General features: G+C 36.4%; 3 protein-coding genes across 3 annotated transcripts; 1 reads left to right on the forward strand and 2 right to left on the reverse strand.

Annotated features, from left to right (window-relative positions):
* Positions 1-2,009: 2,009 nt before the first annotated feature.
* LOC123221866 (uncharacterized PE-PGRS family protein PE_PGRS54) lies at positions 2,010-5,794 on the reverse strand. The gene is made up of 2 exons (XM_044644825.1): positions 3,291-5,794; positions 2,010-2,569 (listed from the first exon to the last, which is right to left on the reverse strand). Exon 1 carries the CDS (start codon positions 5,547-5,549, stop codon positions 3,447-3,449), a length of 2,103 nt encoding a protein of 700 aa, XP_044500760.1. The 5' UTR covers positions 5,550-5,794; the 3' UTR covers positions 2,010-2,569; positions 3,291-3,446.
* A 1,691-nt stretch (positions 5,795-7,485) lies between these two features.
* Positions 7,486-8,217, forward strand: LOC123198542 (vegetative cell wall protein gp1-like). The gene has a single exon (XM_044613264.1). The coding sequence runs from the start codon at positions 7,486-7,488 to the stop codon at positions 8,215-8,217; it is 732 nt and encodes a 243-aa protein (XP_044469199.1).
* A 312-nt stretch (positions 8,218-8,529) lies between these two features.
* LOC123209179 (putative pectate lyase 21) lies at positions 8,530-10,853 on the reverse strand. Its single transcript, XM_044627003.1, has 4 exons — positions 10,705-10,853; positions 9,862-10,623; positions 9,639-9,777; positions 8,530-8,847 (listed from the first exon to the last, which is right to left on the reverse strand). The coding sequence occupies exons 1-4, from the start codon at positions 10,845-10,847 to the stop codon at positions 8,626-8,628; spliced, it is 1,266 nt and encodes a 421-aa protein (XP_044482938.1). The 5' UTR covers positions 10,848-10,853; the 3' UTR covers positions 8,530-8,625.
* Between the last annotated feature and the right edge of the window lie 1,509 nt (positions 10,854-12,362).

A 12,362-nucleotide genomic window follows, 5' to 3' on the forward strand; every position in this document is an offset into this window, starting at 1 on the left:
TTTTTTTCATTTATAAAAAAGATTGAATTCAAATTAAATTTATTGAACGTTCAATTTGAACAAACAAGACTTTTTAAAGTTAGAATAACCTTAATTTGAGTTTAAATTGAGTTAGTTCGAATTCAGTAATTTGTAAAAAAGTTATTGACAAATTCATCTTCTTCAATGACTTTTCTTCTTTTTTTATTTTCTCTTTGATAATTTTTCTTCTTTCTTATTAATGATGATTATTTTTCTTCTTTATTATATTTTTTAATAGTTTATTTAATGTCTTTATCTTTAGTTTGAGTGAGTTCCAACTTAAACTGAACTTTTTAGATTCGATATGAGCTTCAACTAACCTCTATTCGAGTTTGTCTGGACTCAAATCCATCTCTATTTGTAGTTGTGAATTCAAAGATACAATGAGATCAAATTTGAGTAAAAGTAAAAATATAACAGTCAATTAAGAAATGTGTCAAATTTTAGATATTAGTTTGCTATTTTCAATTGATTAAACTACAAATTTTTCAAAACCAGAAAGTATAACTACTCATTTTTCAATCTCAAGGAAGGTCAAGTAACCCATCTTGATGCTTTTAGGTTCACTATGATTTATTTATTGATGTAGAATTTACCCTTATTTTTGGATTCAAATAGATTATGTCAAACCATATTTTATATAAATATAAAATTCGGCCACATATTTCGAGTATTGGCAATTTGTTGTATTCCTTAGAGCCTCTTTGATGGTGGGCTCTGCAAAAGACTCTGCTTAATGTGTCGGCAGCGTCATTCAGGTGGTTAACATAAACTTTTCTGGAAGATTAGCGAGTAATTAAGTTCAACTTAATGAACACTCAAATTAATTTGTATTTTCAATTATCCAACCGGTGATAATGCCTTCATGCATCATGATGGAGCTCAGAGTCTTGTGAACTCCTTAACTTGGTCCTCTCTGTACAGCTACTGTATCTGGTCACTTATTCATCCGCTCCTTTTTATTTCTTCAAATCACAGATTAATGCAGCAACCATTTCAATTTCATAATCATGTTGGTATGACCAGAATGAATGAATGCATATATCTCATTTGGGTTCATATCTTAGCCAAATTGACTCTATGTTTACTCGAATCTTATGAGTTATGAAAAATTGTTGATACATACATCTTTTTTAATGATTTTTATTCTCAATCAACTTTTTCTTTGATAATTATTCTTTATTTTTAACGATTTTTTTTTTATTTTCTAATGATTTTTAGTAATTTCCTTGAAGATTTCAACACCAACTCTGGATAGGATTTTAAAATTCAAACAAAACTCTTTTAGGCTTGACTCAACATGTATCCATCCCTAATTATCCAAGGTAAATACTTTCTAATTAAACAAAATAAACGAATGAACATGTCAAACAGTGATATGCTTGTTCAAGGTATGACTTTCTTCTGATACAAGTGTCAGACATACTCAGGCACAGTGATGAGCAATTTCAAGAGATATGTGCGCATCCTTTACGTGATGAAATAACTATCAGAAGGTCAGCAAACGCCCAGGCCTCGCAAACTCGGACACAAACACGAGCAGTTAAGAGGCAGAAATTCGGCAGCAACACATGTTTAATGGAAGTAGAACTAGAAAACGCACTTGACATTTTGCACACGAGTCTAAGAACACAGAAAACTAATGAATTTTGCAGAAGTTTCAAAGGTGTGAATGAAAACCAGAAGCCTTTTCTTTCCCAAGAACAAACGAAAAATATGATCTTACAACCCAAAATAAAAGAGCAGAAATAAACTTCTCTTTTTCTAGATTTTAATTTTGAAAATGGCTTCAGAAATACCATGCCCCATGTCTAAGACAGTAGGGGGGAAAAACTCAGGAAAACAAAACAAATGCAGATTATAAGAATTTGTATAATTTATTTTCAATATATACAAGATCACAATGTACAGTTCTCAGGCTAAATTACTGTATTAATTCGGTGATCAGATTTCCTACATCCCCTTCACAAAAAATAACATGATAAACATTGTGGTACAATCAGAAACTATAAAGGGGTTAAAAAATGATACAACAACTTGCCAACTAGCAAAGTTGAGCAGGCACATCAGCAACATTTTCTGTGCTAAATCCTATTACATCAGATTTCCTACATCCCCTTCACAAAAAATAACATGATAAACATAGTGGTATAATCAGAAACTATAAAGGGGTTAAAAAATGATACAACAACTTGCCAACTAGCAAAGTTGAGCAGGCACATCAGCAACATTTTCTGTGCTAAATCCTATTACATCACATTCAAACATTAAGTTCTGAAGTAATCTACCACATCCAGACTAGTAGAAGTTCAAGCCATCATCAAATCATCCATAACATTGATCTGATCAAATGTCAATAAACTAAAACAGACATAGCAAAAGATTCCAAAAACTAAAAAGCAAAAGTTCATCTTCAACATCAATGTCGGTAATGATTAAAAGTTATGCATTGTCTTCCTCTCACACGCAAGGTTGAGGTCCTCTTCATCTGTAAGGAAACACAGTTCTGCTGAACAGCTTCAATTCTCAAGATCACTGATCCTTCAAGCTATTAATAAACAAAGAAATGAGTAAGCAACACTGCAATCCAGGCCTTAACACAGTCAACAGAAAACATTAACAAGCTTTGGTTAAAAAAAAAGGTAACCATAGATTTCAATCGATCGGGAAATCACCATATTAGGCAATTTGAGAAAAAGGATTAATTGACAGGCTTTGGTCAAGAAAAGCAACCTTAGATTTCAATTAACTGGTAAGTCACCATATTAGGCAATTTGATAAGAATATAATGTGGTGGCAGAACCACCAAATTCAATTAAGATTATGAAATTATACCTTGACACCAACCCCCAAATTCAATCAGTAAGAAAAAAATAATCTAAAACAGGTTCCAAGAATCCACTGCATTTTTTAACATCAAACTAAAGTGCTATTGATTCAGGTTTGATTATCTAAACAGAGGAAAGTGTTCTGTCACTTCTATATGACTGATTTCAGCAGGGCAGACACAAACCAAACTACATTCCAAGTTTAGCAAATTGGCAAATTGAATGGAAGGCGTCTCTGTAGTTCATTATATTTTAACCATGTACTTAAAAAGAAAAGATAAAAGCAAAGCACATTCATGCCAGTTATATCTAGACACTGAAAGCATCTAACTGTAAAATAATAGACTTCATTAACAGGACTATTATGCCTTCAGAAAAGATACATTGAAAATTCTCTACCAGAAAAGAAAGCAGAACAGAAAATTGAAACCAAGAACTTACTTCTTTCATGCAATGGTGAAACCATACTCCTGGTGAAATGCGACAATCAAGAAACTTAAGGCAATGAAATGAGAAGTAATGTTCAGCAATTAAGGACCAAAAACGCCACTTGTAAGAGTATCTGAATGAGCATGAAATAATAAGCATCAAACTAAGCTATTCGGAAGTAAGCCGTCGTCTCTTTCCATAATCAGCATCCCTCGATCTTGAGCGATGTTCATCCTCTTGAGATAAACGTGACTTACTGTGCCTTGATGATCGCCCCCTGTCCCATTCATCATCATGCTCTGTTTCACGGTCCCTGTACCTATGATGATCCGGATATCTTTCTCTTTCCTCCCTATACCGATCACGCTCCCTTTCTCGGTCTCGCTCCCTATCACGGTCACGCTCACGATCTCTTGAACGTTCACGGTCCCTATCACGCTCTCTGTCCCTGTCTCGACCAACATCCCTGTCATCACGATGCCTTCTCTCAGCCAAGTCGTGATCATGCCCCATATCCTTTTCTCTAGGCATGTCTCTTTCATACCCAGGCTCTCTATCATCGCGATACCTTCTCTCAGAGGAACCAGACCAGTCCCTTTCTGAAGCTCGATCTTTTTCCTTCATGGAATTCTGCCAACCTCCTCTGTCATGACTCACCTCGCCATACTGTTGGTCAGAAGCAGCTTCCTCACCATAACTAGACTCTCCAGCTCTTCCACCACCATGCTCCTCACCACCCCATCCTCCCATACCAGGATCTGACCACATTCCCATATTAGGCCCCTCAACACCACCTGCAGGCATCATACCACCCATCCCATTCATTGGCATCCGACCATTAAAAAACGCAGGATTAAGATGAGGTGCTACACCAGGCAATCCAATACCTCCTACAGGTGGGAAGGAAGATAGAACCCCTGAAAATGGAGGTGTTGGGGCACCGGGAAAACCCCCATAACTGCCCATCCTCCCCATAGGTGCACCAAACCCTGGATCAAATCCCATTGACTGAGGATGCATCAAGGGAGGAGCCCCACCAATGCCTTGCCCAAATCCGTTTCCACCATTCCCCATCATACCTCTTCCACCCACTGCACCAGGCCCCCTATTCCTCATTGGACCAGCTGGCCCTCTATTTCCCATCCCTTGCATATTGCCTCTTCCCCAATTCCCTCTTCCATAGCCACCTCTATTATTGTCCCCACCTTGATAATTCCCACCGGTTGCAATATTATTTCCTCCGGCCTTACCCCCACCATCATTTGCTCCCCTCCTACCTTGCCCAATGTTAGCTTGTGACATCTGCTGATTCCTATTAACTTGAGCCTCCCCCATCTTCTTAACGCTAAAAGGTGATGCATATGCTACCACACATGGCCGTCCATTAAATAAATGTCCATTCATATTCTCTTTACATGCAGTGGCTGCAGCTGGGTCATAGAACTCAACTTGGCAATACCCCTTTGACTTCCCACTAGCCTTTTCATCAAAAAACTTCACCTCTTTCACCTGCCCGTACTTATATAACTCTGCTTCTAACTCAGCATCAGTTGTCCACCAATGCAAATCACCAACAAACAATATCGTCCCACCACCACCTCCTAAACCACCACCAACACCGCCACCAGCATTACCAACAACAATGTTATGACCATTACCACCACCAACAACTACCCCACCTCCCTGTCTCATCATTGCTTCATTCCCCATACCACCACCGCCAGTATGACTTTGCTGCACTATATTCCCTTGAACACCACCACCAACACCAGTACCACCTCCAGTATTATTACCACTATTAACATTGTTATTGCTCATAACCTGCTCTTCAACTTCGCTCGTCACCTTACTCTGCCCTAATTCAACCCTAAGCGCACCTCCACCACTACGCCCACCCATCCCGCCAGGCCCACTAAATCCTAAATTCTGCTTAGTATCGTTATTATTGTTATTACCGAAATTTCCCCCAGAAACCCTAGGCAAACTACTATTGCCACTCTCACCAACAGTGCCCGCAACATTAGGCGCTGAATCTAGTTTCTTCTCCTCATCATTACGGTTAGTATTACTCTTGTTATTAATATTATCATCCTTTTCAGACCCCACAACGTCCTCGTTCTGTTTCAAACTTTGAAGAAACCCTTCACCGACATTAACATCATTATACAGATCATCAAAATCGTCATCCTCTTCCCCGAGAAACCCCTCATCAGCAACGGCTGAGATCGCTTCGTTACGATGAAACTGCTCCACCTGATCCCCTTCCTCCATTTCTTTTCTCTCCCTCTCTCTCTCTCAATAAATATTTTCAGTTTTGACCAAAAATTGAAACCAGAAACATGTCGCTCTGGGTGTTTACCAGATGCAAAAGACAATAGAGATGCTTAAAATGAAGGAAAGATTCGAGCTTTGTTAGATCTTACCAGTGAAAATTGAGATGAAATGAAAGGATCTTCGCGAACGAAACCCTAATCTGGAAACTCGTTATCTATTTGTCTTCTTTCAAAGTTTCTTTCTTTCTATTTTATTATTATTATTATTATTTTGGGTGTTGTTTATAAATCTACTGATCCCAGTTGCTAACGTGATCAGGCGGTATTGTACGCACTCCTATCTGTGAAACGCAGCGTTTTGGTGGACAATGTATGCTGAAAAATACTGAATCAATATTAGCCTATGTCTCCATTAGGTTTTATTTTTTATTTTTTAAATTTTACAAGGAAATAAAATAACTTAAAATTTAATTTTATAGTGATAGTAATCAATGAGAAAGAAATTAAAAATATATTTATAACATATGAAAATTATCTAGTTAAGGTCGTTTTGAATAATTAGAATGAAATCATGTTTTATATATGAGTTTTGAATAATGATTAAACATAATCAAAATATAATTATATCAAAACAATCTTATTTTTAAAATTATTAAAAGTCGATTCAAATTGAGTTAATTTAGTTCGACAATAAATAATACTATTAAAAAGGGAAAAATTGTCAATAAAACAAACTTTAGTACATCAACACTAATGAAACATTGATCTCGAGCTAAATAGTATTTAGAGTCTTATTTGGCTTGAATCATATCCACTAATGAGAATTACTGAGCATACATATTTCAACTGATGGATTCTTGAATTTTTGGTGGTAATACTTCATAGTGTTTTGGTGAGGATATTAATTAAAATAGCTTTTTATTTTTTTCATTTTATACATATATAATTATTTTCTTTTGTATTTTATATTTTTTAATTTGGCTTTACTTTTAAAAAGAGAATATTTTAAAATTTAGGATTAACTAGATAGATTTGTTGTCTAACCAAAAACTCGATCAACTAATTTTTAAAAATAAATTAGTTGGTTAGATATTTGGTCAATTGATCAACCACCGATCAAATCGATTTTTTAAAAATAAAGCCAACCAACTAGCCACCTTTCTCACTGTCAAAATTGTCGAAAATTTTTACATTTTTATTTTATTTTACTATATATATCAATCTTAATTGGGTGAGTAAGTAAATTTTATGCCTTGACTTTATGAGTCTGTATATTGACTAGATAAATATAAAGTCTAAAATATTTTAAATATTTTATGTTTTTGATTAGGTAAATATAAAGTCTAAAAATAATTATATATATATATATATGAGAGTTAAATAATGGTGGAGCCGAAGGCTCCAAATTCTTATATTCACTCATTCGTTCCATGGGCCACGGCTTAGATTCCAGATTTGGTTGCCCACCATCGGATTTAAAATAAAATTATTTTTTAATCTAATTCAAATATCAAATTATTAATCTGAAACTAATTTCAGATTGAATTTAATTTTTATCAAATTCAGTCTTAACTATAACATAACCGTGAGCAGCACATCACTTGTATAAATTGGAACAAGTTAAATAGATTAATTTTAGTACTCGTATCGTATAGTTCTCGTACGATACTACCAAAGATTCTAACCCATCGCATAATTTCATCCAAACCGGACAGACGAAACTGTCCCGGCCGGTTATATTTTTCCGAGTAACGGCAACTTCACCGGCTATAGCAGGTTACACTAAGCTACAAATCCAACGGTCACATTTATCCGTTTCACAATTCACAACGTTCTGCTTTTCGTTATAAATCTCTTTCTTCTCCTCAATCTCTAAACACACTCCGTAAATAACAAATCTGAGCAAAACCCACTTCAGATTCAGGCAATTCAACATGTTCAAACTACTTGTATTTTGTTTTCTAGTCTTTTTCTTGTTGGATTCCGGTAGTGTACAAGCAGACAATGCGCCTGCTCCATCTCCCGGCACCGCCGTCACAAAATCACCCCCTGCTCCGGCCAAATCCCCGGCAAACAATCCTTCGGAAAGTCCCCAGGTGTCACCTTCGCAAGCCCCAGTTTCATCCCCGCCAAAAGTTTCTCCTGTGGCCGCTCCTGTGAAGTCACCGACAGTTTCGCCTGTGTCGCGGCCACCGGCAACTGCTCCGCCTACTGTCTCTCCTGTGGCTGCTCCTGTGAAGTCACCACCAGCGGTTTCCCCGGTGTCGCCGCCACTGGCAACTCCCCCGCCTAGTGTCACTCCCCCTGCACAATCTCCCGCAAGTCCTCCTTCCTCACCGGCTGCAACTCCAGTTGCTCCGCCGACACTGTCTCCAGTCGTGGCTCCGCCGACATTGTCTCCAGTCGTGGCTCCGCCAACAGTGGAGGGTCCGGTTGCTGCTCCAGCACCGGAAACAGTCCCAGCAAGCATTCCATCGAGTTCAGCGACTCCGGGCGAAGCTCCACCTGTGTTCCCCTCTAGCAGTAGTCCACCGGTTCCAACACCAGGAAGTTCTGCACCGGAGTCGGCTCAGGGTCCGATTAGTGATGAATCGGGCGCCGGGTTAATGTTTGAGGTTAGGATCATTTTAAGTGGATTTGCAATTGGAGCTGCCTTGGCATTCTAAAACTTCTATCAAATCAACCTGATTTTCCACATTGTACTCTTAGTTTTTTGTTACGGTTTTGATTATTTAATGAATGTGTAGTTTAGTATGAATTTCTATTTGAATTATAAATATTTTTATATTGTTATATTCTTCGGAAACTTGACAATGTTATCAGAGATATCTTGGTTCATATAAAATAGAGTGACGAAGCTCAAATCGATTGCGGGTTTAGGATACTGCTCCTTACCCTTCCTTTCTCACCTAAAGGCAGACACCCGAGGATATCTATGGGTCCTGTGAATGAAGTGATCGCCAATTTCGACCCACATGTAGAAATAAAAATTGTTCAAATGGTTGAATCTTAAATTACAAGCCTTAAATTACAGTGAAAGAAGATGTGAACATTAGGTGCCACCACCCATTTAATTAGCAATGGTGGCCTCTCTGGCAATTCATGGCGCCTGCAGATGGAGTGTAAATGGTTAACATTGAGGCTGGTCTAGCCACCATGCTTGAAGCTTTCAAGTAGCTTCCTGGAGATTCTTCTCCTGACGATGTGAAGAAAGCGCCATTAAGCATTCTGTCTCCATCTGATCTCCAGTTCCATTTCTTCCACTCTTCCTCGTCTTCTGATTCATGCTTGGTCACCTGCAGCAACAATGATAACCAAAATGCCAATCATTATCAGAAATGTTTTGACTTAGATTGAATTTTGACTTAGATTGAATATTGACTCAATCAAGGGGTTAATCTAGGATTTAGTTGACTTAATTGACACTTAACCTAATAGAGGTAGATGTGAATCGACCGAGTTTGAATATCTTTTAGTTTAAGTTTGATTAAATAAAAAATAGTTTAATTCGAATTTGTTTAGAAGTCAGTGGTAGTTCAACTGAGTTCATAAGTTCAAAGTTTAAAGCTTAGTTCAAATGAATGGTTTGGATTTGTGGTTTAAGTTTGTGATATATTGCCAAAATTATGTCGTTTTATTCAATAATAAACAAAATAATGTTTGTTTAACTATTGTTTAATATAACTCAAATTGAGTTGCGAGTAAAGTTCGAACCAAAATCAAGCTATCACCCAGTTTGCAATCTGGATTAAGCCAAACTCTCTTTAACTCAAGTTTGATTTGGTTTCGAAAATGAATCGATTTTTCTAATTAAAGTGCGACTCAAGTTTAATTTAATTGAATTTAAACTAACTTTTGAAATTGAGTCAATTTGATTTGGGTCTAGCCTTACAAACCAATAACAAAATTTAATAATATTCATTCATACAAAATTGTCTCCAAACCGTTGGAAATGAAAAGTTATGCAAAATAACATACTGACATCATGATGCATTGACTTGGTAGTTGAACTCTGACCTAATGTAATTTGCTCATTTCAACTCCTAGTTCAATCCGATCCAATAGTTTAAAATGGTTCGAAACTTGCCTCCTTTGTAAATCTATTGTCTGATGCTATAAAGACATTTCCTTGGCTGTTAATTGTAGGATTGGCACTTCCACCAATTGCATACATCTCCCAGCCAGTGTATATGTTATTGACAATATGAAAATAGCCATGCCTGCACCTACAACAACAAATTTGCAGAAATTATTGACAGAATTTTTTAGTACAGTGAAAGATAAACAGCAGAGACTGACTGACTAAGAACCTGGGCATCCTTTGAACCAAGCCTTCCCCAAAAAAATTGAAGGCAATTGTGACCTGCATATTCTTATCATCAACAAACTCATCACTGTGCCCCAGAAGCATCACTTCATTGTGATGAAACATGTAATTGTTTGAGATTGTAATGGCTGTGGAGCCATACACAGCATCAATGAGTCCATCTTTGCAGTTAGCTAAAGTACAGTGATCAATCCACACATCTCTTGATCCGGTGATAGAGATTCCGTCCCCATCCGATCGCCCTCGCAATCCGTAATGGCTAGGTGTGTCCCTCACTAGAGCATTCCCAGCAGGTAAACAGTCATGAATGAAAATGTTATGCACAATTATGTTACTCACATTGTAAATTGCAATGCAAGGGCCATTTGCAATCTGGATATTGAACCCTCTCCCATCAATGGTCTTGAATGAGTTTATCACAAGCTCTGCCTTCAAGTTAATCACCATATCGTGATCGAAGATTATCCAAAGAGGCTCCTCTTGGAGAGCTGCATACCGCAGAGTACCCGGTTTTGGATTCTGAGGATCGTCGTTTCCTGAATCGGTAACTAAATAAATTTTGCCATCTCTACCTCCCACTGCGTTGCGCCCGAACCCGACAGCACAATCTGCCAACATTTTCCTGTTTGATTCCCAGTTTGGGTCACATCTCCAACAATCATCAATGGGATTGCCTGTTCTGCAAGGTGATTCATCCCCATCTCCATCCCCATCCTCAAGCTGCCTTCTGGCTGTCAAGTTCTTCCTGTTTGAACAGTCTAAAAGTTGTTACTTAACCAACAAGTCACAGCAAAAACCCATTACAAACAAAATGCAGCAAACTTACCATTCAATTCCTTCTGCAGAAAATGCCAAGATGAGAATAAAGAACGAGAAGAAGGAGAAGCAGATTAAAGAGCTTGACATTTTGAGGTACGATGGGGTTGCTTCGATGGCTTGAGTTATATAACAAGCAGCCATTATCTTCATGGGGTCTAGTGAAAAAGATTGATCGGATTTTGCTGGTACAATAAACTTAAACTCTCTGCACATTAAGGGAAAGCTTAGTCTACCATGTGCAGAATAAATGAAGCAAAAAGGACAATCAATTTTTCTGTGGGGAATGTGTGCAAATTTAGTAACTAATTAGTTGGGTCAGCACCGTTAAATTTGGTTTCAAATGAAAGTGATGAATAAAGGGGAAAACATTGTTTTAAAATCTGAATCCAACCAATTGATTAAATCGGTAGTTAATCCAGTTTAAGTCGTAGATGACATATCAAATTAATTTGACTTAATGGTTAAACTGTAATTATCAAATTAAACTAGTCTAACTATCATGCTAATATCAACATTTTAAGGACGAAGTAATTTGAATCTAGTTTTCGACTGACTCAATAGTATTTTTTAGTGAAAATTGAACATTGACTATGATTAAGCATAGGTATTGTTTGAACTAGAAGTATTTGTTATTTAATATTATCTATTAAATATATTTAATAAACCCTATTCAAAATTTTAATTATGTCATTATGATAAAATCGATCCGTCTGAACAGTCTGACTATTCGACTGGTGAATCAACCTTTTTTAAGGGTCAAGGCCAATGTTTGGTCTAAAAACATGATAAAATTTGAAGCACTTGATGCACAGACGTGAAAGAGCTTTCACTGAAACACAGTAATATTTTGGAACTAGTTTGGTGCATTGAAAGAGGTGGGGTTGAGGGGAAGCTGTGGCCGAAAAGTTGGTTCATTATCTTTATGAAAATGGGCTGCCATTTTTAGTGCTTCTGCAACTTAATTTATTCGCAAGGAAAGTGCATGGAGATGGTACAAATTCAGCTCAAAATAATTAAGATTTCTTAAAGGTAATTGGAATCAAAGGAGTCTTATTCAAATAATACATAAAAATGGATTTTATTAGGCTAAATCTTATGGAAACCATATAAAAGAAGTTTTACTATACGAAATAGAGGAAACGTATTAATATCGAACATTAACTTAGTTGAAAAATTATCATGTAGATCAACTAATTGAATTAACAATATTAATTTAATATAATTAAAATTTTCAAAAGAATTTTAATCATATAGTGTCAATAAAGATAATAAAATTAGTATAGCCTAATAGTTGGATTGTATTTTGATACTATTTATCTGATTTTAATTTTAAATTAATATAATTCAATAATTAAAATGAGATTTCCCCGTGACAAAAATTGGACTTGGGACCAGTTCCCAAACAGATTGGTTGATACGCAATGCCAATTCTTTTTGAAAAAGATTTTTATGTAAAAAGAAAATCTTTTTATCATAAATAAGTCTAAAAGTGGGTTTAAAGTGGTCGTATTAATAAATCTTTTCAACCACTGTTTTGTTTGTAAGAAAAGGATAATTTTTCGTCCAAAGTTTAGACTAATCTTAAAATTATATTTATGATAGATAAAAAATCTAAATATCAATTCATAAACTAACTATTTTCTAAATTTTTAGTTAAAGGTAAGG

The sequence above is a fragment of the Mangifera indica genome, chromosome 1, assembly GCF_011075055.1.
Source record: "Mangifera indica cultivar Alphonso chromosome 1, CATAS_Mindica_2.1, whole genome shotgun sequence".
In the NCBI taxonomy this organism is placed as follows: domain Eukaryota; kingdom Viridiplantae; phylum Streptophyta; class Magnoliopsida; order Sapindales; family Anacardiaceae; genus Mangifera; species Mangifera indica.

What these genes read in the sequence shown, in the direction of transcription:
- LOC123209179 (XM_044627003.1), bottom strand. Translation starts at nt 10,847, where the DNA reads ATGAAGATAATGGCTGCTTGTTATATAACTCAAGCCATCGAAGCAACC. An exon ending in TCTGCAGAAGGAATTGAATG is followed by an intron (nt 10,624 to 10,704) that starts GTAAGTTTGCTG and finishes CTGTTCAAACAG; the next exon opens with GAAGAACTTGACAGCCAGAA. An exon ending in ACAATAGATTTACAAAGGAG is followed by an intron (nt 8,848 to 9,638) that starts GCAAGTTTCGAA and finishes TTGTTGCTGCAG; the next exon opens with GTGACCAAGCATGAATCAGA.
- LOC123221866 (XM_044644825.1), bottom strand. Translation starts at nt 5,549, where the DNA reads ATGGAGGAAGGGGATCAGGTGGAGCAGTTTCATCGTAACGAAGCGATC.
- LOC123198542 (XM_044613264.1), top strand. Translation starts at nt 7,486, where the DNA reads ATGTTCAAACTACTTGTATTTTGTTTTCTAGTCTTTTTCTTGTTGGAT.